Here is a 26078-nt window from a genome sequence, read left to right as displayed (position 1 = left end):
GTATAGCGTATACCGTATACTTCTATGTGAACGCAGACTAAAGGACAAGTTCACCTTCAAACGGTATACATATGGAATGAGTGGTTGCAGCAATATTTGTAGAACACATCAGTAAAAGTTTGGAGAAAATCGGACAATTCATTCACAAGTTATGATTTTTTTTTAAGTGTCTGCGCAGTCACTGCTGGATGAGAAGACTACTATAGTTTACAATGTCACATGCGTACAACGATACCATAAGGAAATATATAGAGAATTTCACCAATTTTCATTTTTTGAAAAAGTTCATATTTCTTCGACTTGTATGTTAAAGGTAATATTATTCCCCTGCCTTCTGAAAGAGGCAAATCAAGCGCTCTTTTATTATGCGAGAAAAGTGAAAATATGTTGAATTTTCTTTGTTTTCTTTATATCGTTGTACATAATGACATCACAGGCTGTAGTAGTCTTCTCATCCAGCAGTGACTGAGTAGAAACTTCAAAAATTCATAACTTTTTAACGGGTTGTCAAATTTTCCTCAAACCCTCACTGATGTGTTCAAATAATATTGCTGCATTCACTCAATCCACATGTCTATGAAGGTGGACTTGTCCTTTGAATAACACACTGTGTTTTAGTCGTAAATCGCCACTCACTGTGCCTCATACTCATCGAAGTTTTCAAAACTTATTCGATTTGATTATTATCCATTATTTATTTGAAAATAGTGACACTTATTTCGATTCGTACATAAAAGGCGAGTTTGTGACATGATCGATCATTTTTATTTTGTCCCCTCCCCCTCCCCCAAAAAGTGTTTATTGTTCAGGTCTTATCAGTATCGTCAGGGTCAACTCGTAAGAAATAATTGTCAAACGTGATGATAATATTATGATGCGGAGAGAAAGATCCCCGTATGAGAATATCATACCTCTCTAACGCCCTCTAGACACTTTGCGATATGGCACACGAAGCACTCAAGAATGAAATAAAGACACGATAATTATGTTAAACGTTGTTTGTTTTAATCAGAATTCACAAAAAATACAGTTCTCATGGAGAGAAAGGTTTTGAAGACACTCCCAGAAAAGGATGTGATTTGATATTGATGAATTAATATACTTTTAAGTATAAAACCATAAGGATTTCGTCCTTGCTATCACTTCCGATAACGACTTCAAAAGATTTGTAAATGGAACACAGTATCAAGAACTTCTGACAGCCTGCAGAGCTGTGGAACAATTTTTTTTTTCAAAGTTCAAACCAAAATACCCTTGGGGAATATCAACATTCTGGGGTTGCACTGCATCACCTTCTCTTCACTGAAACGAATATTGCTACAAAAAAAAGTTTTGATGGTGCAATCGGTAAATTGTGTTGTCAATTCCGCCTCCAACAAAAGCCTTTGAAAAGAACCTCATGACTTAGTTTTGCTCTTTAGTCTTTCTTCCCCGCTGAGCGTCTCGTTCGAGAGAAACAGCGAAGCAAGAGGTGAATGCGGGAACGATCGAGTGCCACCAGGGACTCGGTTAGTTGCGCGTTCAGCCCTTGACTTCAGATCTTAAATGGATGGTACGGTATTGGTTGAGATGAGAATTGGGCTTTTAACTGTTTATGAGAAACCAAGAGACTACTTACGAAATATAGTACAGAGCACACCATGCTAAGAGGAATTCAAAGTTTATTTGATTAAAATCGGTTTTGGAATGGCTGAGATATCCACAAACAAAGCCATCATAGTAAAATGCATGTCCCATATTTTATTCGGATCACTCTGTTTTGGGTATCTCAGCCATTTCAGAAACAATTTTCATCAAATAAACTTTGAATTCCTCTTGGAATTACAGGCTCTTCCATATTTCATAGGAGGTTTCTCATTATCTCACCAAAATGTTAGAAACCTGAAGTTAGGTCTCAACCAAAACTACACGATCCCTTTAACAAGCAGTTTAGAATAAGTCTCACGATTCTTGATGCTTGACAAATGCCTGTCTCTGTCATCGGCAGCCTTTTAACTTATAAATCCTTTAGTGCGAAATCATTTGCACAATTTACAAATTGTATGAACAGGAAAAGAAAACTTAAACACCAATTTAGGCCTCCTCCTCCTCTTCCTCCTCCTCATCGAAGTCTCCGTCATCCTCGGCAGTGGCGTCCTGGTACTGCTGATACTCGGACACCAAGTCGTTCAAGTTGCTCTCAGCCTCAGTGAACTCCATCTCGTCCATGCCCTCGCCGGTGTACCAGTGGAGGAAAGCTTTTCGTCGGAACATGGCAGTGAACTGCTCGGAGACTCTCTTGAAGAGCTCCTGGATCGACGTGCTATTGCCGATGAAAGTGGCCGCCATCCTGAGACCACGAGGTGGGATGTCACAGACGGCGGTCTTGACGTTACTGGGGATCCACTCGACGAAGTAGCTGCTGTTCTTGTTCTGGACATTCAGCATCTGCTCGTCAACCTCCTTCATGGACATACGACCACGGAACATTGCAGCAACGGTCAGGTAGCGGCCGTGGCGGGGATCGCAAGCAGCCATCATGTTCTTGGCGTCAAACATCTGCTGCGTCAACTCCGAAACGGTGGAGGCGCGGTACTGCTGGCTGCCACGGCTGGTCAGAGGAGCGAAGCCTGGGATAAAGAAATGGAGACGAGGGAAGGGAACCATGTTGACTGCCAGCTTGCGGAGATCGGCGTTGAGCTGTCCAGGGAACCTGAGGCAGGTGGTAACGCCACTCATGGTAGCAGACACCAGATGATTCAAGTCACCGTAGGTTGGTGTGGTGAGCTTGAGGGTCCTGAAGCAGATGTCGTAGAGAGCTTCGTTGTCGATGCAGAATGTTTCGTCTGTGTTCTCTACCAGTTGGTGGACTGACAGAGTAGCATTGTAGGGTTCCACAACAGTGTCTGAAACCTTTGGAGAGGGAACCACACTGAATGTGGTCATGATGCGATCTGGGTATTCCTCTCGGATCTTGCTGATCAGCAGTGTGCCCATACCGGAACCAGTACCACCTCCTAGAGAGTGCGTCAGTTGAAAGCCCTGTACCATGAAAAACAAAGATAAATGTATGCTTAGAAGTGATGAGTTCTCATTCGGTCAACGTATAGAATCAACATGGTAGAATGATTGAGGCGGCTTTGGTATCATCTTGTAAGGCACTCCAGAATATAAGATTTAGTGTACAGTGCGTCACTTGGAATGCGTTTGGCGCGTAAAGCGTATCATTGGTTTGTCTGTAAGTCCTTGAGAGTTCAAAAGAAATCACAAAAATGGAAACATACCTGAAGACAATCACAACCCTCCGATTCCTTCCTGACGACATCGAGCACGGAGTCGACCAGCTCTGCTCCCTCTGTGTAGTGCCCCTTAGCCCAGTTGTTACCTGCTCCGCTCTGGCCGAAGACGAAGTTGTCCGGTCTGAAAATCTGGCCGAAGGGTCCCGATCGAACGGCATCCATGGTGCCGGGCTCGAGGTCGACGAGTACCGCCCGAGGGACGTACTTGCCTCCGGAGGCCTCATTGTAGTAGACGTTGATCCGATCTAACTGGAGGTCGGTTTCTCCGCGGTAAGTTCCAGTCGGATCGATGCCATGCTCGTCGGAAATCACCTCCCAGAACTAACGAGCCATATAAAACAGTGGATGGATAAATGTTAGCTTTATCAAAATCTGACTTGTGTATTCAGTAACGTAGTCTTCCACGCTGGAAGACCACCTGGTTGCAACTTTGTTCAACTTCGTTCGGAGAAAACCTTATGGACAATAACAACACTCAAGCAGCGAAACAGCGAAAAGGATACTTGAGGGCATAAAAATCATCCATCTGCAGATGATTCAGAATGGAACTAGTTTCCCTTTCAATCTTTGATCTTTTTAGGGGGAGGAGAAAGGTGTTTTTAATTTAATAAAACTGTGCCCAGCATGAAGAATGACCATTTCAGACCACTTTTTAAAAGTTCTGGTATTCATGTATTATCGTTATTATCATCATCATCATTAGTTTTATTTTTGTTATTGTTATTGTTATTATCATTATCATTATCATTATCATTTTCATTATCATTATTAGCATTATTATTATCATAATGAAACAAATTGTGAAATATTTGATGTCCTCCTCGATTTTTTCTTTGTGTTTCTTCTTCGTTCCTTCAGCATAATTCTATTGGAAATTTGTACTCCTACTCTGGCATGTCTGGTTCCGTCCGCTTTTCGTCTTCCGTGTACCAGGTACATTCAAAGACACATCTCAACAGCGTCTTACCACTGATATATGATTATTAAGTTTTATAAAATTCCTCCGATGTTGGTACTTGTATTATATTGGTAAAAGAGTTGGGGAAATCATAAATATTAAAGTCTATGCACACCGCGTCCAAAGACGGGCTTAATAGCAGCACCACCAATTTGCTATGCCCTCACATTGGTATATACGTATGCATTTTTCTTCTTTCGTATGTGAATTCTCAGCTACTCTTAAAATGAGGCAGCCAAAACAGAGAAAAACCATGTATGCCAATAAATATTTCTCCATTCACAATGTGGTAAAAGAAAGGACACATTAGTCAATAAACACGTCTGCATATCAGTATTCAAATATTCTTCAGATCAAACCTCTTTGCCGTGCGTGATCAGTGGTGATTTTTTGTTGATCCTTTCGGTAAGGTAATTAAGCAGACAAACATCTTTCGCATCATTGAAATACCAGTGTCGTGTGATATCAATAGGGGAATAAGAATCACAGGAAATTGCGATACCAAGGCAATGCAGGATAATAGATAACGATAATAATGACTTAATGGCTTTCTAAGCGCAACAGTAAGAGAAATGATTATACCATAGAAAGATAAACACGTGACTCCGTAAACAACATCTCCAAATATGGTATGTGCCACAGCAGGTATAATCTTTGGGGATAAACAGGGCGGAAAACCCTGGACAGATAAACGTGCATGCGTGCAGGAAGGACACAATGGGTTAACAGGATGAGATTGTGTCGATCAACCTGAGCAGCAGGTTGATAATGGATTTCCCTTTTTTTTCGTACAGGCCCTATTTGTACGGGATTTCATTTTTCAAACGAGGAACTTAAATTCAGATCAGCACTTGTTCCTCTTTCTGTCCATGCATTTTCACTTTGCATCTTCCTCCCACGATCTAACTCATTCCATAACACCAATATAATTCACGTATGGATGCTTTAATTCCACATAATTATTTCATTTAAAACCACTCTTCATTTTCTTGTTAGATATTTGGAAAGAGAAAACTGTGATACAGGCAACCGACAAAAAATCCATATACCATCATACTGTCCTTCCCATTGGGTGATGTTAAATTGCTAGCCCCTCAAACATACAAACGAACACATGAACAAACAAACAAACAAACAAACAAACAAGTAACAAAAATGCGAAAAATCACTAAACACATGGGTTCACAAAAATTAGACGGTGTAACGAGTCTGGCAGTTAACAACTTTTTACGCGAGTCACGTTTGCCACGCCCACCTCGCCCATGCGTGAAAGCACAGCTTCCCCGTTGAAGGTGCTGCTATGTAGCTTTGTGATATCGAGAATGAATTGCTTTGCTTAATCATAATTTGCCGTATCTAGCTGGTTCTGCTACATATGTTTGCTAGTTTCATATTGTCGACTTGGTCACAAACGTGAATAAGAAACATATTCTCTGCCTGAATCTTGCTTCGATATGGTTAAAGCTGAAAATGTCTGAGTTGTAATACAAGAAGAAGTCACACAAGGCTTATTAAAAGGTGAGAGTTCCTATAATACATTGGAGAACAAGACACAACAAGAAACGAGCAAATTTTGTCCAGTGTTAGCTGTCTTCCGACTTTGAACATTCTTTCCAAAGTTAAATCTCCATCAAGGTGTATCGTTTCAAAACTTGATGGAGAATTTGTAAGTAACCGACAATGGTCAAATATTTTGTTAGAGGGTTCATTTCTTGCTTGAAAATGTGAAACAATGATATTTTTGATTATCAGAACTTTACACACAACATGTTTTTAAAGTAGATATTGCACCCTTTCTAATTTATTCATACTGATTTATGACAGCTGTTTTCGACAACCTGTAGTTTTCAGCTTTTTCACAGACATGTTATGTTAATGACTTACAATGCAATAAACTTGGGAAAGATGAATATGAAACATTATGGATTATGGTATAGAAAAAGTATAAGGGAGTTTATCGACCAAGCCAAACAAGTTTTGCCAAATGCGTGGTAAATCATCACTCGGAGCGAGAATTATATTGACTCTAAAATGTGAGCAAATTTCATCCATACCTCCACAATAGGAATAGTTGTTTGTTTTTTTGTATCTTGGTTGTTGCTTTTTTCTTTGCCACAAAATACAGTTCCAGAGTGGTGTGAGGAGTCACAATGATAATGTTTATAACACTGGACTGGACTTTTAAAAAGTGCTCATTCTATCTAAAAACATACTAATAAGGCTCATGGAAACAGAAAATGAACATGATAAATTACAACATATAGTGTAACAAAACATATTAACAATCTACAAACGAACTAAATGAATTACATTTTCGTATCGTATTTCAGGAACTACAAGATCTGTTTGTATTTTACAAGATAATCTGGACTGCTACATCTAACATTCTTTGACTAACGGGTCCGCTGAATTCGTCCCAAACTGTTCTTGAAAACTGTCAGAAGCGAAAAATTTTCAATGAATATAATAGAAGGAAATTTATAGCTTGTTATAAAGCTACTTTAAGAGCGATTCTAACGAAATAGATTTGTTGGCTTGACCTGTGCCTTAAAAGTTTGCGAAGTTTTCTAAATGGTCACCGATGATGGAAAGGTGTGATGCAGAATAAAATGAGAAAAAGACAGAATGTTATTAGAAATGATTTCCTCTAATGCTCTGATAGTATTAAAGAACAACAGCGAATATGTAATGATGAATGTTTACCTTGGCGCCGATCTGATTACCACACTGGCCAGCCTGAACGTGGACGATTTCCCTCATTTTGATGTACTTTTAGAGCCACTGGAAGAAAGAGAGAGAGAGAGTGAAGAAGTATCGCGAGGTCTGTCCCTGCCGTGCTGCAAACGTTTAATGATGACAATGGGTATGAAGTTCAGACGGAATATAAACCTTCATTCACGCACGCCTCGTCTTTCGCACATGCGCACTGGTTACCGATTCTGTGACGTCACTCATTGCTAATGGTAAAAGAGCAAATTAAACAATGGGGAAGTCATGGGCCTATAGGGACAGGTGACTTGATATCAAGCAAGAAAATGATGGCACCGAACACACAAAGATAGCAATTCACAAAACAGCAAGTGTCAATTCATTGCATAACTCGACCAAACCTCACTTTAGCCGTTCAGCAAATAGGTTTAAGAAATTATATACACACGGGACTATCAGAGAAGACTCATCCTTTTTGTCATTCTTTTATTCTAAATGTTAGAAAGATGAATGAAAAATGTAATTGTCCATCGTGATGACACCTCATTGAAGACCTGAGATAAACTGTTTACAAAGGATGATGTGTGTTTGTTTGTGTAGTATTTTTCCGAAGCGAAAGGCACATTGCTTATATTTTTTCATCCAGAGAGGTACAATACAGACCTTACTTCTTTGCTTTGCTTCTTTACTTCTTTGCATTCCTATCTCATTCACTCGAACAGCATACTCACCAGGTCATGCTCATTGTCTTTTTATCTCAAATTCATCAAAAAAAAAAACTCTCATCAGAATGGAATTTTACTGCACAGTATCATTTTTTGATTCAATATGGAATGAAGAATTGAAAGTATAGTGAAAATTCACACTTAAAGATATTTTAGGATTACAATAAAACGTAATCGCAACAATGAGGCCTAACACTTAAGAGTTTGTTCGCAAAATGAGTTAACTCCATTAATCTGAGGTATTTGCGATAAAAGCTGCTGAAAAAAAAAACCAAGAAAAAACTAATGACAAATAGGGATGTTTTGAATCGCAACTTCAAGAATTATTCATTGTTATAAGTGAGGTATCATAGAAAAGGCTTAATTCCGATCTATCTTATGGTGGACTTTCTTACAACTGTTTAAAAATGAGGATTGGCACGTTTTGCGATCAGTCTCTTTGAATATTGTTTAATGAGTTATTTTTTTACATGCACTCTCATTTCATAATTATGTACAGAAACACGCTACAGAAGTAAGAGCTACATTAATACAACACATGACCAATAACGGAGTATTTCCTCTTATCTCTGCGAAACGCCGTATTAGAAAGCCCTCGCAACCTTCATGATAATCTCCAACACTTCTCTTTCCTGCCAACGGAACTGGCTTACGTACACGTACTTCCTGAGTTGCAGGGATGAACCTCTCCTCTAGGACATGGGTCGACAACAGAACTTAAATCAAAATGCCACACCACAGGAAAGTTGGCTTTGATTTATGGAGAAGCCAGCATACAAAGAGAACTACAGATGTTTGATTAAAATTGTTTGATTAAAGTTGGACATTAAGATTCATTTCGACTTAATTCAATTTACAAGCGATCTATTTCATTCTCAAATAAGGTTACATTGAAAACAATGTGACACAAATGTTTGCACTTTTTGTCAATAGTACTCAAATAAAAGAATACAAAAACATTAAAATTTCGATGATAACTGGTCAAAGTCGAGATTTACGTTTCGGGTTGTACAAATATTAGAAAAGTTTGACGGGACTTATATAAAAGCTATCTAAGCTTGTTTTGCGGTAATGATCAGTGGTTTTAATAAAAAACGGAGAGCGGATAAGAAAATTCAGACCAGATCAAATGGTAATAAACTTTTGAGTTGAATCGAATTTAATTGAATGTTTGAATGTGAAATTTATATAATGTAAACTAAAGGTGAACCACGACTGTGATTTTTCAAATATTGACGATACTGTGATCTCGCTCGAAAACACTATTGTAATGCAGATTTAGATGTAATCTCTCTATACCATTCCTATTGGTTTATACAAACACAAATCATGGGGTTTTTAAAGTCTTTTCGACACTTTATTCTCGAGATCAACCTGAAAACTTATTATTGTATTTATAGAATGTGCACATGATCTCTATGATTGTTCCATGTGAATGATAGGTTTTGGTCTTAGGGTTTGCAGAGAGTCTACAAGATAACACGATAATGGCTTGTACAGTAAGAAGTCAATGAGAGATTTTAAGGTGACTATATTTTCCCCGTTTTAAACCCTCTCTGCCTTTTTATTACTAGTGGGGTCGAATGTTTGTGCTCTTATTCCTTGTCGTTATACCAGTAGTTACCAGTAATTGTTTCAGTCTATTACTGACTTTATTTTTCATGCCAAGGACTACCTTGTGAAAAGAAAAGAAAAGAAAAACTAAACAGACTTGTAATTTCTCCTTTTGCTGATGTCATTATTTTTTTCACGTAATTTTTTTCTCTAATTCCGGAATTCACAAACATATCCTTTCTACTTAGAACTGCAACTTTGTAAACAGGAAATAGAATCACTTGCCGTGTGTGAGGCTCCAGAACAGAACTGCTATAGCCACCAGTTGCTTGACGACTTAAAAGCCCCGTCCACCACCTTGTACGAGAAACAGTATAGTGGGTTTCTCATAAGCTTGGATATACTGAAGATGTGGTTACCTGGTGGCGACTAGAGTCTCGCTGGTCGCTTGAGTGGTCGCGGAGACGTCTCCGCGACGTCTTCTTCCACTGGAGACTAGCCTGGTCTCCAGGGAATCGCAAGAGAATCGTAAGAGAATCGATGTTCGATTTTCTTCTTTTTTTTTCGGAGACTTTTTCCAGTCTCGAGTTGGTCTCGTAGACGTCTTCCTATAGTCGCAGCCAAGTCGCGGAGACTAGTGTTGTCCACAAGGTCTCCGACACGTCTCCGCGACTGAGAAGACGTCTCGAAAAAGTCGCAGCGACGTCTCTACGACTTTTTGGCGAATAAGTTGTCACCTTGTTTGAAGACGTCTCGGACGTTGCCCTAGAATCGCCATCTTGGTCTTCGAGTCGCAAGTGTCGAGGTGACTGATCAGTCGTGGCAGTCACGGCGAAGTCTCCTCGAGTGAGATAGGCCCTTTAATGTACAATCAATTACATGTACATTGATATCCTCCATTCGCCTTCGTTGCCATTACCTATACAGAAAAATACTTTATTGCAACTGATTAACAAATTGCCCTACATCGACTTAAATAAGCACTGAATTGATCAGTGTTTTAGTAATGATATAAAATCGTGGGAGTACGTACTCGAGCAGGATTCGAACCGACGACCTCCTGATCTCCGAACAGGAGTCATCTCCACTATAATAGACCACCGAGCTTCCGCCGACAGCAAGTGTTGGTTCTAATCCTTATAGCATGCAGCGGGTACTGCGTAATTATTCAAATTTATGAAATTCGAGGTACTTTTTATTTACGTCGATGTAGGGCAATTTGTCAATCAGTTGCAATAAAAAAAGCCTCGACGGAAGAATTTCATGAATTTGGAGGAAAAATCCTTATCCTAAACGTTACATGTAAATGGCTTGTTGAAAATTATGTTGAATTAAACTTTTGCTGATATTTCTGTCGAATATTTCTTGTGCTCCTTCTAGTATGTGTTATTGTTCATTGCGCTTTGGATCAATGTCTATAATAGCATTGTATGAGCAAAGCTAATCATCACATTTCTCGTATCCAATGGTATCTCACGATCAATCAAGGACTGTAGTTCTAAATGTAATAGGCCGATAGATGGCGCTTCCTTGTCACGCGAAAGAGTCTCTGTAACAACGGGGACCTCAGTCATAATATAACAGGGAGGGTCATAATAGAGCTGAACAGCGTTGAACATACTTGATACTAGTACTATGATCAGTGGTTTCAAGTTCGTTTCATATTACGCGCATGAAGGACATACCTCTACTTTCTTGGATTACGCCACCAAAGATATCGTCTCTCTCATTATACACAGACGCAAGAAGTTTAATTGTGTCGTATATGCAAATTGATCCAGCTACATTTCAGCTGCATGTAAATGAACTCGTTGCCAATTGTTTCCCTTTGGCGAAATATAGGGATAGAGATGAGCATATCATATATACCATTGCCCCCCCCCCCATCTATCCCCGCCCCTCCCCTGACTACACAGCATGCATATGAATGAATACATAAATGTGAAAATGGTGCTACGTAAACCGAGGATTATTGGCTGAATGGGAGCAAGCGAAGTGGACAAAATTGTTTTAATTTTTGAAGAGGACAAGAGAGTTTTGAATAACAGTCGTCTTGCCTCAGTCCTCGTAGCGAGGGGAACTGCAAGTTTGGGATTTTTAGTGTCAACGTATTTGTTTCGCATAACAGTAACATAAATCTGTCTCATTTAGTGCAGTAACTACAGATGTATGTGTGTACGTTTAACTGTGTATGAGAAATAGAGAAAGTGAGAAAATTGCAAATGTAGTGATATTCTCCATTATGATACAGTCAAATTGTTTGCCTTCATTTTGTCAGTCTTGAGTTTTCTCGTTCAAAAAATTGGTGACCCACAATCAGTCAGCCTCTACTAAACAGGTCGCCCTATGTCGTTTGCCTCTCATAAATATTCTTCAGGAGGGTGAGATATGCGTTCTTTTCATATTATTTTGTGTTAGGCAAGCTTCACCCTCAATAACACACACACAATTTCCCAAACCAGGGTGTTTACCTTCCTATTCAGATTCGGACGTTGGCCCATATACCAATGGAACAGGTTGCTCAAAATATGGGTCGAACCACCTGGTTTAACAAAGGCGGCATTGAATGTGCTCCGGCCGTCTGAGGTTAAAGGTCGTCTCGACGTCTTTGAATGCCCGGCGCCCTGACCTCTCATAGAAAGCATGAATTATCCCCTCACGCACACAAACACACACACACACACACACATACACACACACACACACGCACACACACACACATTACACACATGTATTGTACATGCGAGCACAATCATACAAACAGTAGAGCCTATAATCATGTATGGGAATTCATGAACTTAGTACTAGTAGTTAATGATTACGAATGAATTACACGTACAGACTGTGTATCCTACATCTTATGCTGGAAAAAATATGCATAATTGACCAAAAGTGCAGTTCAATAGTTCAGCGAGGCAGGAGACCAAGGTGAGATGGGAATTGAAAGAAGACCAGTTATGTATTTTAAGTGCATGAAACAGTCTGGAATAGTGCATGTAATATATAAGTAACTTTATTTTCGTTTCCCACCATGATTTGAAGTAAGATTTCTACCTGTCTAATTTCTGTAGCGAAAATTAGTCGCAGAAAAGCTGCATGGGTAAGGTATGCTCATGCATTTGCATTCAAGAATAAAATGGCCCAATTCATCTGACCTACTAAATGGTTCATTTATAGAATCTAATAACAATGTGGAGGTGCCGTGAGCAAGTGAATAAACTTCTGGTACTGATTGGTTGGCAGCAACTGTCAAAGTCAAGTCCTTTGTTGTTGTAGTAGTTATTGAATATGTTTCTAGTCATTTACGCAGCCATATTAAATTGCTTCTGTTGCAGAGAGGCGGACGTCCTTTGATTACCCCAAGTTTACATCTGATCTGCAGGAAAAAGTACAACAACAAAAAAACACAAAACACGGCAGCATATGACTCACAATACTGTATGAAGTGCACGCGCTTGTCAAAATCACACACCCACGCTAAACGCATGTATGCACATCAAAATAGCAATGTACCAATGCAAACCAGGAGACGTCAAAATCAATGACAAAAGAATCAAATTCGTGTCTTCAGATATTCCATTTAATCAGAGTTGTAAAAAACCCTGGGGAAAATAAGTGCAAACCCATCCCTTTGGCAAATTCAGCCTATGAGTTGTAACCTGGACAGTCAGTTTCTGAGGCTGTGTGTATCAATCGAAATCTCAGCAATAAAAATACCTGAAAGAAGTTCACATACAGTGTATTTATTGTCGCCTTTTAAGTGAAAGGCAGTATAAAAGTACCTTAATGTTATCTATGAAAAATACCCGTTTTGTAAATTTACTAGAAATTGCCTTTGATCGTAGTGATAAGGAGGTAGTGATCCGTAAGGCTTTTGTTGGCCCCGCAGAACAGTCCGTGAAAAAAAATTCGTAATTTCTTCTGCATTGGTATAAAATATCACTGACTAAGTAAAACTTGCACAATTATAAAACTGTACGGCTAGATGTACAGGCTTGACCCTGCACAAAGTATTTATTTTGCTGTATTGGTTTTAAATTACTCCCTTTGCTCATATTTTCAGAAGCAGCCCATGTTTGTTCTAAGTCTCTTGCACGTCTTCCTCCTCCTCCTCATCAAACTCTCCCTCTTCCTCAGCGGTGGCGTCCTGGTACTGCTGGTACTCGGACACCAAGTCGTTCATGTTGCTCTCAGCCTCTGTGAACTCCATCTCGTCCATGCCCTCGCCGGTGTACCAGTGGAGGAAAGCTTTTCGTCGGAACATGGCAGTGAACTGCTCGGAGACTCTCTTGAAGAGCTCCTGGATCGACGTGCTGTTGCCGATGAAGGTGGCTGCCATCTTGAGACCACGTGGTGGGATGTCACAGACCGCGGTCTTGACGTTGTTGGGGATCCACTCGACGAAGTAGCTGCTGTTCTTGTTCTGAACGTTGAGCATCTGTTCGTCGACCTCCTTCATCGACATACGACCACGGAATATTGATGCAACGGTGAGGTAGCGACCATGACGTGGGTCGCAGGCTGCCATCATGTTCTTGGCGTCGAACATCTGCTGTGTCAGCTCGGGAACGGTGAGGGCACGGTACTGTTGGCTACCACGGCTGGTCAGAGGAGCGAAGCCTGGAATGAAGAAATGAAGACGAGGGAAGGGAACCATGTTGACTGCCAGCTTGCGGAGATCAGCGTTGAGCTGACCAGGGAACCTGAGGCAGGTGGTAACGCCACTCATGGTAGCGGACACCAGATGATTCAAGTCACCATAGGTTGGTGTGGTGAGCTTGAGGGTCCTGAAGCAGATGTCGTAGAGGGCTTCGTTGTCGATGCAGAATGTCTCATCAGTGTTCTCGACCAACTGGTGGACTGACAGGGTGGCGTTGTAAGGTTCCACAACAGTGTCTGAAACCTTCGGTGAGGGAACCACACTGAATGTGTTCATGATTCGGTCAGGGTATTCCTCACGGATTTTACTGATGAGTAGGGTTCCCATGCCGGAACCAGTTCCACCACCAAGGGAATGTGTTAGCTGGAAGCCCTGTAATAAGAAAACAAAATCATATCTTTCCAAACATGGCATTTACCAAAGTTGAAAACATATAAAAGGGTAATTACATCAATAATCACATAAATCAATTCTACGATAAAAAAGATATGTGTTCTCACGTGAAATACTCATATCCTTTCTTGGTTTAAAACAGTAACTTTCTTCCCGTTCAATGAAAGAAATTCTTCAGTGTTCAAATTATATACACTTGTATCTGGCTCTTAGCAAATCTCGAGCATTGTAATTCGAACGTGCCTTATGTACAGTAGAGCTGAATGCGTATCACTGCTTTTAGGAGAAAACATCACAATCGCTTAGAGGACGGAATGGCACCCAGAAATTGGTCATTACCTGGAGGCAGTCACAGCTTTCTGCTTCCTTTCTGACGACATCGAGCACGGAGTCGACCAGCTCGGCTCCTTCTGTGTAGTGTCCCTTGGCCCAGTTGTTGCCTGCTCCGCTCTGGCCGAAGACGAAGTTGTCCGGCCTGAAGATCTGACCAAAGGGTCCCGATCGAACCGAGTCCATGGTGCCGGGCTCGAGGTCGACGAGTACCGCCCTAGGGACGTACTTGCCTCCGGTTGCCTCATTGTAGTAGACGTTGATACGCTCTAGCTGGAGGTCGGAGTCGCCATGGTAGGTTCCAGTTGGGTCGATACCATGCTCGTCAGAGATCACCTCCCAGAACTGGTTATGAAAATATCAACCATTGGTGTCATGTTAAATGAAGCCAAGCATGTCCTGTATATATCAGGAAATAGATTGTGAAATAATAATCATGTCATAATATCATGCAGTCAGTTTGCGTAACATGAATAACGTTTTTATCTATAGAGCAGTCTGCTCAGTTTGCGTAACGAATTTTAGAAGAAGAAACATTCTCATGAAAATGATGTCCCTAGGTGGATATCATGGATGAGCAGTACAACAAATAAAATTGTCGACTCGATATCGGTAATCTGTTTAATGTGAAACTCCATTCAAGTAATGTCGCGCGAACAACATATCAATGAGAGCTAATAGATAAAGTGATGATATAATCGCCCAACAAGTTGCCACTGACTTAAAGATAATCAGTGAGTGTCCCTCTTGAAAATCAATGAATTCAAAGCCCTTTTCCATAAAAGCTGAGATGAAACATGAATGTCAGAAAATCAAACATAAGTCTCCGGGAACACTCATTCTGATTAGCTGATATCCGTCTTCTGTTTGATTATCTGGCATCTCAGTTTGAATGCATCTTTGGATGCAACAGGGCCCAGACGCTAGAAATGGTGTATTTTGTGCAAGAAAAAGTATTCTAATGGTGATTTTCTAGCGATAACGGCGCGTTGATCTGATGTCTATAGATTACGCGTATATCACAATCTGACAATGTACGTGCACCAGTCTGTGTATGTGTGGTTTTGTATGTGTGTGTATGTGTGTGTGTGTGTGTGTGTGTGTGTGTGTGTTTATGTTTATGTACATAAAAATGGAATCGCTTCGGGATAAAAATCATCTCCTCTTCCTACATGCATAATGTTATGGGATCATGGGAATTCACGATATCACTGTTTCGTAAAAACGTAGGAAACTTAATATTCCATGAATTTTCATGTACCCAAAATTTAATGAAAATTCAGCAGTTGTGTCTGTCCACAATCATGATCAAGGAAAGAATTATTTTCCTATTCATCTCGATCTCCTTTTCTCCTTTTATTATCGTATTCATTACCTTAAAACCATGCACTCCTATCGCAATACCCCAATATACAACAAGGTAAAGTTCTCTGGGTATGACTGATACTTTAACAATGCGGCACCGCATAAAGTCGGAGAAGACAATCTTCCCAAAACAGTTTCCGCTTCAAAATATTTCATTTCACCCTTTACATGCTTTACTTCCTGTTCGCATATTGCAAAAGCAAAAGTCTGATCTAGTATAACGGATATTTAATGATGATTACAGTGTACCATGTCAACAGCCCTGTACCATCAGCAAGTTATTCCGAGCACGTGCCAAATTGATACAAGAGCATGTATGCGTCACCCGTGGGAGCTGATTAGACGACGACAGTGTATTTCGCATCTGTTTCAGTCACTGCAATCTTTGAGCACCCGCCGATTAGAATGTATACTAGTCTATGCGACATTTGGACTCGTCATAAGAAATATTGCAAGAAATCTAAATCGAATTGTCTGTTTAATCGACGACGACAGTGTATTTCGCATCCGTTTCAGTCACTGCAATCTTTGAACACCCGCCGATTAGAATGTATACTAGTCAATGCGACATTTGGACTCGTCATAAGAAATATTGCAAGGAGTCTAAATCGAATTGTCTGTATAATATTAATATTGTAGTATATGACATGTTTTATGTGAATATTATTGCACATTGTGCAAGGCACTATAGACACATTGTCCTTCGGAAATATAAAACAGTTGGTCCCTGGTAACCTGCTAACAAGTATGAAAGCGATTCTTCTAGTGGCTACGTAAGATTACTTTAAAGGTAGGCCTATGTATAACTAGTTTTGTTCGAGATGGAGTTTCAGGTTTTTCAACTTTTTTAATGAGATAATGAGAAACCTCTTATGAAGTATGAAAAAGCATACATTCTAAGAGGAATTCAAAGTTTATTTGATTGTAATTGGTTTTTAAAAAGCTGAGATATCCAAAACAAAGCGATCCTAATGAAAGGTGATGGGACCCACCCTTTATTAGGATCGCTTTGTTTTACTTCGTTTTGGATATCTAAGCCATTTCAACACCGATTTTCAACGAACAAACTTTGAATTCCGCTTAGAATTGTATGCTTTTTGATATTTCATAAGTGACTTGTGGTTATCACGCAAAAAAAAAATCAAAACCTGAATTCCATCTCAACCAAAACTATACAACATTCCTTTTAACACAAACAAGTATCGATATCATCAGACATTTTGTACTTTGTGTCACTTTAATCAATGTGACAAAAATAATGAACAGTGATGGAATCAAAATTCATCAAGAAATAAAACATTGGATATGAAGATAGAGCATTAACCTCAATTACATTTATTTTGCATCAAAGTTTAAGAATGTCAGTATTGTGCATATTTAGACTCGATGATTGTTCCCACTTACCCCGGCATATGAATCAATACCTCATCAATTAAACAAGGTCCAGATGGTTCATTTGGAATCCATGGACAAACAACACACAAGGGACCAGAGGCCGTGCAGGGTCATCACCCCGCTATGCCATGACATAATGCTCATATATGTATCATTGTCCTTGCTTTTGTTTGCTTTTTGCCACGCTTGTTATAGCTACCGCACAAAAACCATCCTCCGCACATGGTAAAAGACAAAAGAATTTTGGTATTAAAGTTGGCGGGAAAGGGCTTGTCGTCTCGGACAGCTGCCACGCGCTTCTGACTGAGACCAACGCTATTTTCAACTGCCATGATTGAGATTTGATCGAGCGTAAATGGAAATAATGACTTCTGTTCAGCTCTGTCAGACCTGATCACTTATGCTGATCTAATTACCAAGCTTTGCTGGTGTTCCGTGGAATGTGTGTGGGGTTTTAAAATATGGAATGCATCTGTTTATGTTTTATCGTATTCTCGTTTCAGTCCACGCACTTTCCAATGTGTACGTATCAAGGAAGAAAGAAGATGACATCTCATGATAGTATCCGGAGATATTAACAATAGGCCTACACAAAAGTATGGTGTTATAATAATATGTGAATTGCGACGTACACACTGCATAAATATTGTCCACAAACTTAGGCATGATATACAAGACTCTCGGAGAGTTGTCGTTGTTTTGTTTTTGTTTTTGTTTGTTTGTTTGTTTGTTTTTGGTGGGGAGGGATCCTGAAAACCCCTGACTTTTGATTGATATGTCTTTGTTCTTTATCCTTTTTCAGTCTTTGATGTATCAATGTGTGTGTGCTTTTAGCTCAAAGTGTGGAGGCTGCAACCCCCACCCCTTTCCCATGCATCTCCTACTCCTTCCTTAGATTGGAAATCAACCTATAAGATTGTAGTAAGGGACACATCCAAAATCAGACTGAGAAAAAAAAGATTGACTTCTAAATCTATCAGATTAATATTTTCAATCTGATTCTACTTTTGGATTTGTCTCTCAGGTCAATCCAAAGAATTTAAAGAGACTCTGCCTGACATTGTGGCATCGTTGAGTCCACGCCTAACTCAGAGCTAAAGCATGAGTCAACGTACACTGTGCACGACGTGAATTCACTGTTAACGTTGCTTGTCCAAATTATGTTAATACATGTAACTCCGTATCATAAATCACACAACCCTGGACGAGCTTAGGACAGCCAGAGCTCGCGTATGAATAATCATAATTGCAAGATCCATGTCCGCTTGGCATTAATCAAGCCTCGCCGCTGATTGGTATCGACGAAACCAAGTTCCACAGACGGCTGACGTTTGGTACATCGATTGGTAGAGTAGCCCCTAATTGACGACACGCCGTCTGAACATTAAACGGCGCGCATCTGTGCTGGTTCGGCTAATTTCCCCATGTTTACATAAGCTAAGCACACTGGAGTGGAGGTCAAGTAGAGGGTCGACTACAAAATGCATCCTCTGGGAAATCCGTAATGGCGTTAGAACTGGTGACCCATTTCTTACACAGGTAGCAGAGCAGAATGCAATGAGACCATGCACAAACGCGTGAATATTAAACGAAGAAAGCGAAAATAATTTATACTCGTGAGCTGTTGGTGAATATATTTCACCTTGGTAATGGTATACATTATATATGCATGTATACAACATAATATCATGTATTGTCACCATAATCATGCATACTTAATCAAACACTAATTAATTTGATGCTAAAGTATGAGGAGGAACCACCTTAAAAGTTTCCTTTCAAACCACAGCAAGATAGACGGAGTTACAATGCAATGCTACTCTCCGCATACAGATTCCGAAAATGAAAATAGCATTTCTTTTATACGGTGTGTTGCGGAAACTTGTGTGTGTGTGTTCTGTGTATGTGTGTGTTGATGTTCGTGTGTGTGTATGTGAGCATAATTGCACACGTACAGCTTGTTCCAAAGAGCCATGACGTTTACATTACACACACACACACACACACACACACATATTATCAACAAACAATCAATCATACATAACTGTCACAGTGCGATATCTGGAACATAATCTCACATCCAGCTTTTCTCCACATGACAATATAATGTGATATCTCTATTGATCACTTTGTGCCTAACATGTGAGGGAAAATCACTCAGAAGTAAAGATTCCAAGTATAAAATACATCTTATAAATGATAATGAAATGGAAGATTCATAATAGCGCAATGCTTCGAAGCGCTTTACAATTAACAAAAGAGAACAAACAAAATAATCCACAATTACGTCATTATCGGTTCTGTTCTTGAAATAAATGGGATTCGAGGTTTTGTTTTTTTTTTGAAAATGTAAAGGACAACTCTAGTGGCACTGAAGAAAAGCACAGAGGAAATCTGACCACTGGTCAGCTCGCAGATGACTCCACATTATGTATGTACAGTCAGGACAGTGGGGGTCAGTAAGAGGTCACTGATGCAAGACCTAGCCTGCTCTGAGAAGAAACACACACACACAATAATGCACAGCACGTACACTCTCAAGAAGCAAGTTTCTTCTCTTCTTATGTTTTCTTTGGAATACACTAGAAAAACGCATTGAACAAATTGCCGCTTATAAAAATCAGGTGTTTCTCCATCATGTCCATGCATGCCTTACTCTATAAAAGCTGGAATGATCAGCTAGTTAATGATATGTTGTTTAAAAAAAAAAGGAATATAAACGCAAAGCTATGTATAAGACTGTTGCATGCTATACACCTCCATCAAAGAGGAGTGTTTTTTTACCGTCTACCACTAACGCAACGAATAACAGAAAGCATCTTTTTGTTCTTATACATCTTCACCAATCGTGTTCAAAATAACAGAACAATGTGTACTATACCTTTGCGCCGATCTGGTTTCCACACTGGCCTGCCTGAATGTGTACAATTTCGCGCATATTGATGAAATTTCAGCGAGATGTCATAAAAAGCGAGGAGAGAATAGCTTGATGAGATGCGGCTTCCCTGGCGGTTTCCCTCTGATAGTGTGCAGATGGTGGCCGTGAATAGGGTTACCTGTGTTCGAGCGCGGAAGGCAAGTAGCCGTTCGCTCATCTAACGGGCGGTCGTTCACTCTGTGTGTCGCTTTCTACCTCATTATTAATACAAATTCAACCGGCTGCGAAGCGTAAAAAAAATGCAACCTGCAATTCGAGGGACCGTCTCAAAAGTGTTTACGATTTAGATTGTCTAATTTCCTCCTCCTCCTCCTCTCTCTCTCTCCCTCCATCTTTATGACAATGGATGCATTCTATGCTATATTCATCAATATGTTACACAGTGCAGAAAGAAAAGTAGCGTCATCTTAAAATGGGACAAAGAATATGGCATTCCTGTTCGGTATAATCATGTTTTATTTTTCTGTTCGATTCGACAACATGCATTGACCACCGTAAAATGAGATAAATTGGAAAAAAAGAAGTGATTGAGACAGGCCTGACTGAAAATGACCGTGACAATGCTTTAAGTGAACAACTCACAGAAGATTAGATTCATTTGATTCGTTACCCATTTTATTCAAACAGCATCTTCATTGCAAACATTTATAATCGTAATACGACAACATCAATCTCAAGCAAGATTCGAACCTGGTGTACGACCTCCTGGTTTCCGGACAGACGTCTGTTTCATGAGACCACTGAGCTTCCGCCGGGGCCTGACAGCCAGGCTAGTGCCGTATGGTTTTAATCCTTGTAATTTGAAGGGGTACTCCGTACATATTAAAATTCATGTTTTGTTTTGTTTTGTTTTTTCGTCGAGTTGTTTTAATTGCAACTGATTAACAAAGGGAAATAAGGGAAACAGGGAATGGAAATAATCATCACATCAGATTAAATCGTCAGTCAAGCCAACCTGCATCCAATGTTAGCGTCCATAGTTTTTGCCAAGGATTTATGCATCCTATCATATTCCGTTGTATAAAATGATCTATACACCACTGTCAATAAATTCTACATCAATAGCTGACATTCAGAAGCTCTCAAGATCACTTTAATACACGATGTGATGCTATTGGTGTAGACCCGCATCATGATAATGGCGACTGCATCATCAGGCGATCATGATTCAATATTGCCATTAGTGATGATTTCACGTGATTATGCGAAACACTGACACTGAAAGTTGTGATGTTATCACCTGTACGAACTCGCCCATTGGCCCACTGGCCCATTGGCGATTTCGTAGTTTGTTTGGATTTTTTGGCCCAGTATTTAAAAAAAAGAAAAAGCACTATAACCCTTCAGCTCTTAGAAAGAAAAAACACTATAACCCCCTTCAGCTCTTCATAATCGTCATCGCTGTCATAATTGTTATAACTATCGAATAAGTTGATGTGGTGGATATGATCTTAATTTGTTAAATTAAATATATTTCACACACACACACACACACACACACACGACACGTGAACAAACAAACACATACACACACACGCATAAATCTTACAACGATATGTGTGCAAATTAACTGGAGATTTACGAGGTCATACCATTATCCCCTATACGTATGGCTCGTAGCCATTACTTAGTCTGACCGAAATATCAAACCGTTACTCTAAAACATAACGAGACTTCAATCAGAGGTAATATCAGTCTTGATCCGCCTACTTACTGTTCTGCTTGTTTGCTTTCAGTCTGTTCATAAGAGTCAATTTCAGTTGGGAGTGGCTTTCACTTTATAATCTTATCTCCTGAAAGGTCATGGGCTGAAAAATGAAATCTCCGGGCTGAACTTCTTAGATGACTCCTGCACGATCTAACGTCAACACGGGGCCAATGAAAAGCACTGCTGTGACGATCCCTAACATTGAGCCTTTTGATTGGATGGCTGCATGGAGGTGCTTTCAGCTGCCCTACATTGAAAATGAGAGGGGGGGGGGGTTCAACATCACCGCCAATTTAGTCTCCATGCCTCCCCTTCCATCTCTCCCTCCGCATCACGTACTCCTCCCTCTCATTCCTCCCTACCCCCCCCCCCCCCCTCCATCTTTCGTTCAATCAACCTATCTATTTAGCGATCTACCTATATGTTTCTCTCTATCTGTCGGTGGTTTGTGAATATGATATATCTTTACATCTAAGCATAAGTATTTATATGTTTGCATCTATTGCATTTGCAACATGATTACCTTATCCTCTTCCCCGCCCTATAGCTCTCCTTCTTCTATCAACAGGCCTCTCGTTTTCTTCTTCTTTCTCTTTTTGATATGAAGTGATTGCAGTAGTATCCCAGTGTTTACATCTGTGAAGGTAGCACCGAGAACCAAGGTCCATCCTTATAAGAGCACCGAATTGCATGTTCAGTGATTGTGGGTAGCATAATACAGTCATGTACTATCACCAGGGTTTCAGGATTTCTGAAAGGAACTCTTCACTGCGAACTCTTCTGTTTTCTGAGAGGTATACAGAATCTTTACATTACCATAGTTATGACACTGGCTTACTCCATGCATTTTCATCATGCTCCCCCTCCTCCTCCTCCTCCTCCTCCTCCTCCTCCTCCTCCTCCTCTTCCTCCTCCTCGTCATCATCATCATCATTGTACGTAATCATCACTTCTATGCAAATTTACGTAGCCACCAAACAAGATTGAAAATCAAAATATAAGATACAAGGGTTTATTTTTTTTCTTCCCAGCTGAAAGAGTATTTTTCACATCGTCATGGAAACAAAAGACATAGACTGCTCCAGCATATTAATCGATTTCCAAGACACTAATAAAAAAATAAAAAAAAAAAACGTCACATATTGTGCACTGTGTTTGAATGTACAGAGACCATTATGTTTTCCAGAAGGTAAAATCATTTCGTGTGAGAGTCTGGAAATGGTGAAATTGACATCCAGACATGCTTGAGGTGAACCTCACAAGTGCAACATTATGCCAAGGAAATGAACCAGACGAGATGTCAGAGACTACGCGACTTGTTAGCCATGTTGCAGTGGGCCATGCTTTGGTGCATTTTTTTACCTTTGCTCATGAAATAAGCATGTTTGGTTCATCAATTTCCTTCAATCCTGTTATTGAGCTGCATATCTGGCACATGAGAGCCCTATATAGTATAGACATGCAGAACGCAGGAACGCATGTATAATACAGTCAACCTTTCTATCATAGCATGGCCATCTAAACGAGACGGGAACAGGTGACCGCTGTAGACAGGGTCTTTAAAGGGATAGTACAGTATTGGTGGAGATGAGAGTTGGGCTTTTAACTTTTGGCGAGATACCAAGAAAACACTTATGATATAATACAGAGCACACCATTTTAAGAGGAATTCAAAGTTTATTTGGTGAAAATCGGGTTTGGAATGACTGACACATCAAAAAACAAAGTACAACAAAGCGATCGAAATAAAGTGTGGGCCCCACACTTTATTAGAATTGCTTTTGTTTTGGATATCTCAGCCATTTCGAAACCAATCTTCATTAAATAAACATTGAATTCCTCATAGATTTACATGCTCTTTCATATTTCACAAGAGGTTTCTCATTATCTCACAAAAAATGTTAGAAACCTGAAATTAGGTCTCAACCAAAACTATACGGTCCCTTTAACATTTTTTTTTTTGGGGGGGGGAGGGGTGACGGTACACTGCATGTATATAGGTGGCAGCTATAGGTTGATTGTTTGAGGGAATTACTGGCCAAATGGTCAATATTCAATGTAATTAAGATAATAAATTGCCGTACCTCTCAAATTGTGCGGTATTTTGCTTTATATACTTGATCATTTTTCCTGCATTTAAAAATGTAGGATTTTTTTTTTTTTGAGGGGGGAGGGTTGGGAGGAAGAGACTGAGGATGCATGGTCTGTGGTATTCTTATTTAAATTTTCTTGCCATTAAGGTTGTTTTTCTGAATGAAACTGGATAGCGATAATTTCTCGATAATTTCTAATCATGTTTTGTTTGCTCCATGGTCTTTGGGCGTACATAGCACGGGGCTCTTTGCTTGCTTTGTTTATGATGGTGTGTTCACATTGTGTATGATGCAAATCCGCCGTACAAGTCATTTCCGAGATTACATTCATTTTCGTTGCCATCTCTTCTTTTGAAATCTGTATCATTGAACGGTAATTATTTCAGACGAATGATAATCAACTATTCTTAGTATTCTGAATTGATCAGCAGGACAGGATGTGAAAGTAGAATCTATTTGTGTGTGTGTGTGTTCGCAAATTGTACGACAACACTTTAATGGTTTTGAGTTATAATGTCATGGCTGTATTCCTCTGCCGTATACAACGCAAATTCTCGATGTGGGGCAGACACACAAAAAAAAAAAAAAATGTTTCGCATGGACTTGACCACAAGACGTCTTCCTGTTTCCTTTTCCTGTCTTTCCTTTTCATGATCCCGGTATTACAGGGGGTCAGCGATGTCTATGAAAATAAATTGTTCGTGGTATTAAAAGTCAACTGCATAGAGCCCGCTACGGAGACGCTGCCTCTAGTTTTGAAACAATACTTGCAGTGTACAGGGGCGGCGCAGCCGTGGGGGCCGTGGGGGCCGTGTGCATCATACAAAAAAAAAATACATAAGGTGTCATCACTTTAGGCCCCCACACTTTTTTCAACCCGGAAGTACGTAAGAGGCAGTACAATGGGAGGGGAGGGGGAGAGAATGAGCGGAGGACCTTTTTTTTTTTTTTTTTTTTTTTTTGCTTGTCAGCTGAAGAAACCCGGAAGTGGACGGGTAGAGATGAGCTGAGGACCTTTTTTTTCTTCTTTTTTTTTTGCATGTTAGCTCATGAAACCCGGAAGTGAGCCCCCACACTTTTGAAAACAGTGCGCCGGCCCTGGTGTACATGGATTGCAGTGTTGTGTTTTGTTTCCTGTTGTGCGTGCTATCATGCGTCTTCTCCATCCTAGAGTTTTACAGAGTGAATTTGCATACACTGTAGGATGATAGATTACTTCTTTTATGTCTCCACTCCGATAAACTTATATGAATATGGCTTCAGTCCTTGATTTTCAAAATTAGATTGCTTTTTTATCCTTCTCATGGGTTATGCAGATACTTAACACAGAGTCGTTACCTAAACTCAGTTCTTGGACTATATATGAGTTTAATTGCGTGATGTAATCATCCATTGCATTGTCATACTCTGGAACCACTCCATATTTCTGTTGTTAACCATCTTCCCAGGTCTAAAAGTCACAAGTCATCAAATTATAAGAAGAGAATTCCTGACCAGTTGAAAAGTTATAGTCTGAAAAGAAGAGTACATGCAGTTTCGAAAGCGCCACAGCATAAATTCGATCAACATAGGTATGATCACAATTTAAACTGGGAAGTAATATTGTGATTTTGTGAAGTTTCTGTAATTTTAAAAAAAAAGTTCTTGAACAGTCAATGAATATGAAAATGAGTTGATGATGCAATTGTCTTACAACTTGAAATATAGTTTATATACAAAACCTTGGCATTTCCCGGTTTTTTGTTCTAACGAAACTATGCCAAAATCTCAAATCTATTTTATTGATCATTATAATCGAAGCTAACGGAGCCAGGAATAGCATTATGTTTTACATTATAGCAGAGAAATTTAATTTTATTCAGATTTTGTACACGATCAATGGAAAATTGTGGAGTGAAGACATTATCAACTCTTTTATTTGCATCCCAAGATTTATTATAATCATTGATTCATATGAACTATTCTGGAACTC

The 26078-nt window shown here is 39.8% G+C and overlaps 2 protein-coding genes across 2 annotated transcripts; both read right to left on the bottom strand.

The window, feature by feature from the left end:
- Window positions 1–1914: 1914 nt before the first annotated feature.
- Window positions 1915–7055, bottom strand: LOC139720980 (tubulin beta chain-like). The gene is made up of 3 exons (XM_071632311.1): window positions 6940–7055; window positions 3264–3599; window positions 1915–3021 (listed from the first exon to the last, which is right to left on the bottom strand). Exons 1-3 carry the CDS (start codon window positions 6994–6996, stop codon window positions 2074–2076), a joined length of 1341 nt encoding a protein of 446 aa, XP_071488412.1. The 5' UTR covers window positions 6997–7055; the 3' UTR covers window positions 1915–2073.
- A 6228-nt stretch (window positions 7056–13283) lies between these two features.
- Window positions 13284–20305, bottom strand: LOC139720979 (tubulin beta-4B chain-like). The gene is made up of 3 exons (XM_071632310.1): window positions 20249–20305; window positions 14617–14952; window positions 13284–14256 (listed from the first exon to the last, which is right to left on the bottom strand). The coding sequence occupies exons 1-3, from the start codon at window positions 20303–20305 to the stop codon at window positions 13306–13308; spliced, it is 1344 nt and encodes a 447-aa protein (XP_071488411.1). The 3' UTR covers window positions 13284–13305.
- Between the last annotated feature and the right edge of the window lie 5773 nt (window positions 20306–26078).

Source organism: Diadema antillarum, unplaced genomic scaffold (assembly GCF_040938485.1).
Source record: "Diadema antillarum isolate AM-2024a unplaced genomic scaffold, OU_Dant_1.0 scf00000136, whole genome shotgun sequence".
In the NCBI taxonomy this organism is placed as follows: domain Eukaryota; kingdom Metazoa; phylum Echinodermata; class Echinoidea; order Diadematoida; family Diadematidae; genus Diadema; species Diadema antillarum.
This window is presented reverse-complemented; position numbering and strand designations above follow the sequence as displayed.

Coding starts and splice junctions, on each gene's coding strand:
- LOC139720980 (XM_071632311.1), bottom strand. CDS start 6,996: ATGAGGGAAATCGTCCACGTTCAGGCTGGCCAGTGTGGTAATCAGATC. Junction 3,600..6,939: donor GTAATCAGATCGGCGCCAAG/GTAAACATTCAT, acceptor ATGGCTCGTTAG/TTCTGGGAGGTGATTTCCGA. Junction 3,022..3,263: donor AGGGTTGTGATTGTCTTCAG/GTATGTTTCCAT, acceptor TTCATGGTACAG/GGCTTTCAACTGACGCACTC.
- LOC139720979 (XM_071632310.1), bottom strand. CDS start 20,305: ATGCGCGAAATTGTACACATTCAGGCAGGCCAGTGTGGAAACCAGATC. Junction 14,953..20,248: donor GAAACCAGATCGGCGCAAAG/GTATAGTACACA, acceptor TTTCATAACCAG/TTCTGGGAGGTGATCTCTGA. Junction 14,257..14,616: donor AAAGCTGTGACTGCCTCCAG/GTAATGACCAAT, acceptor TTCTTATTACAG/GGCTTCCAGCTAACACATTC.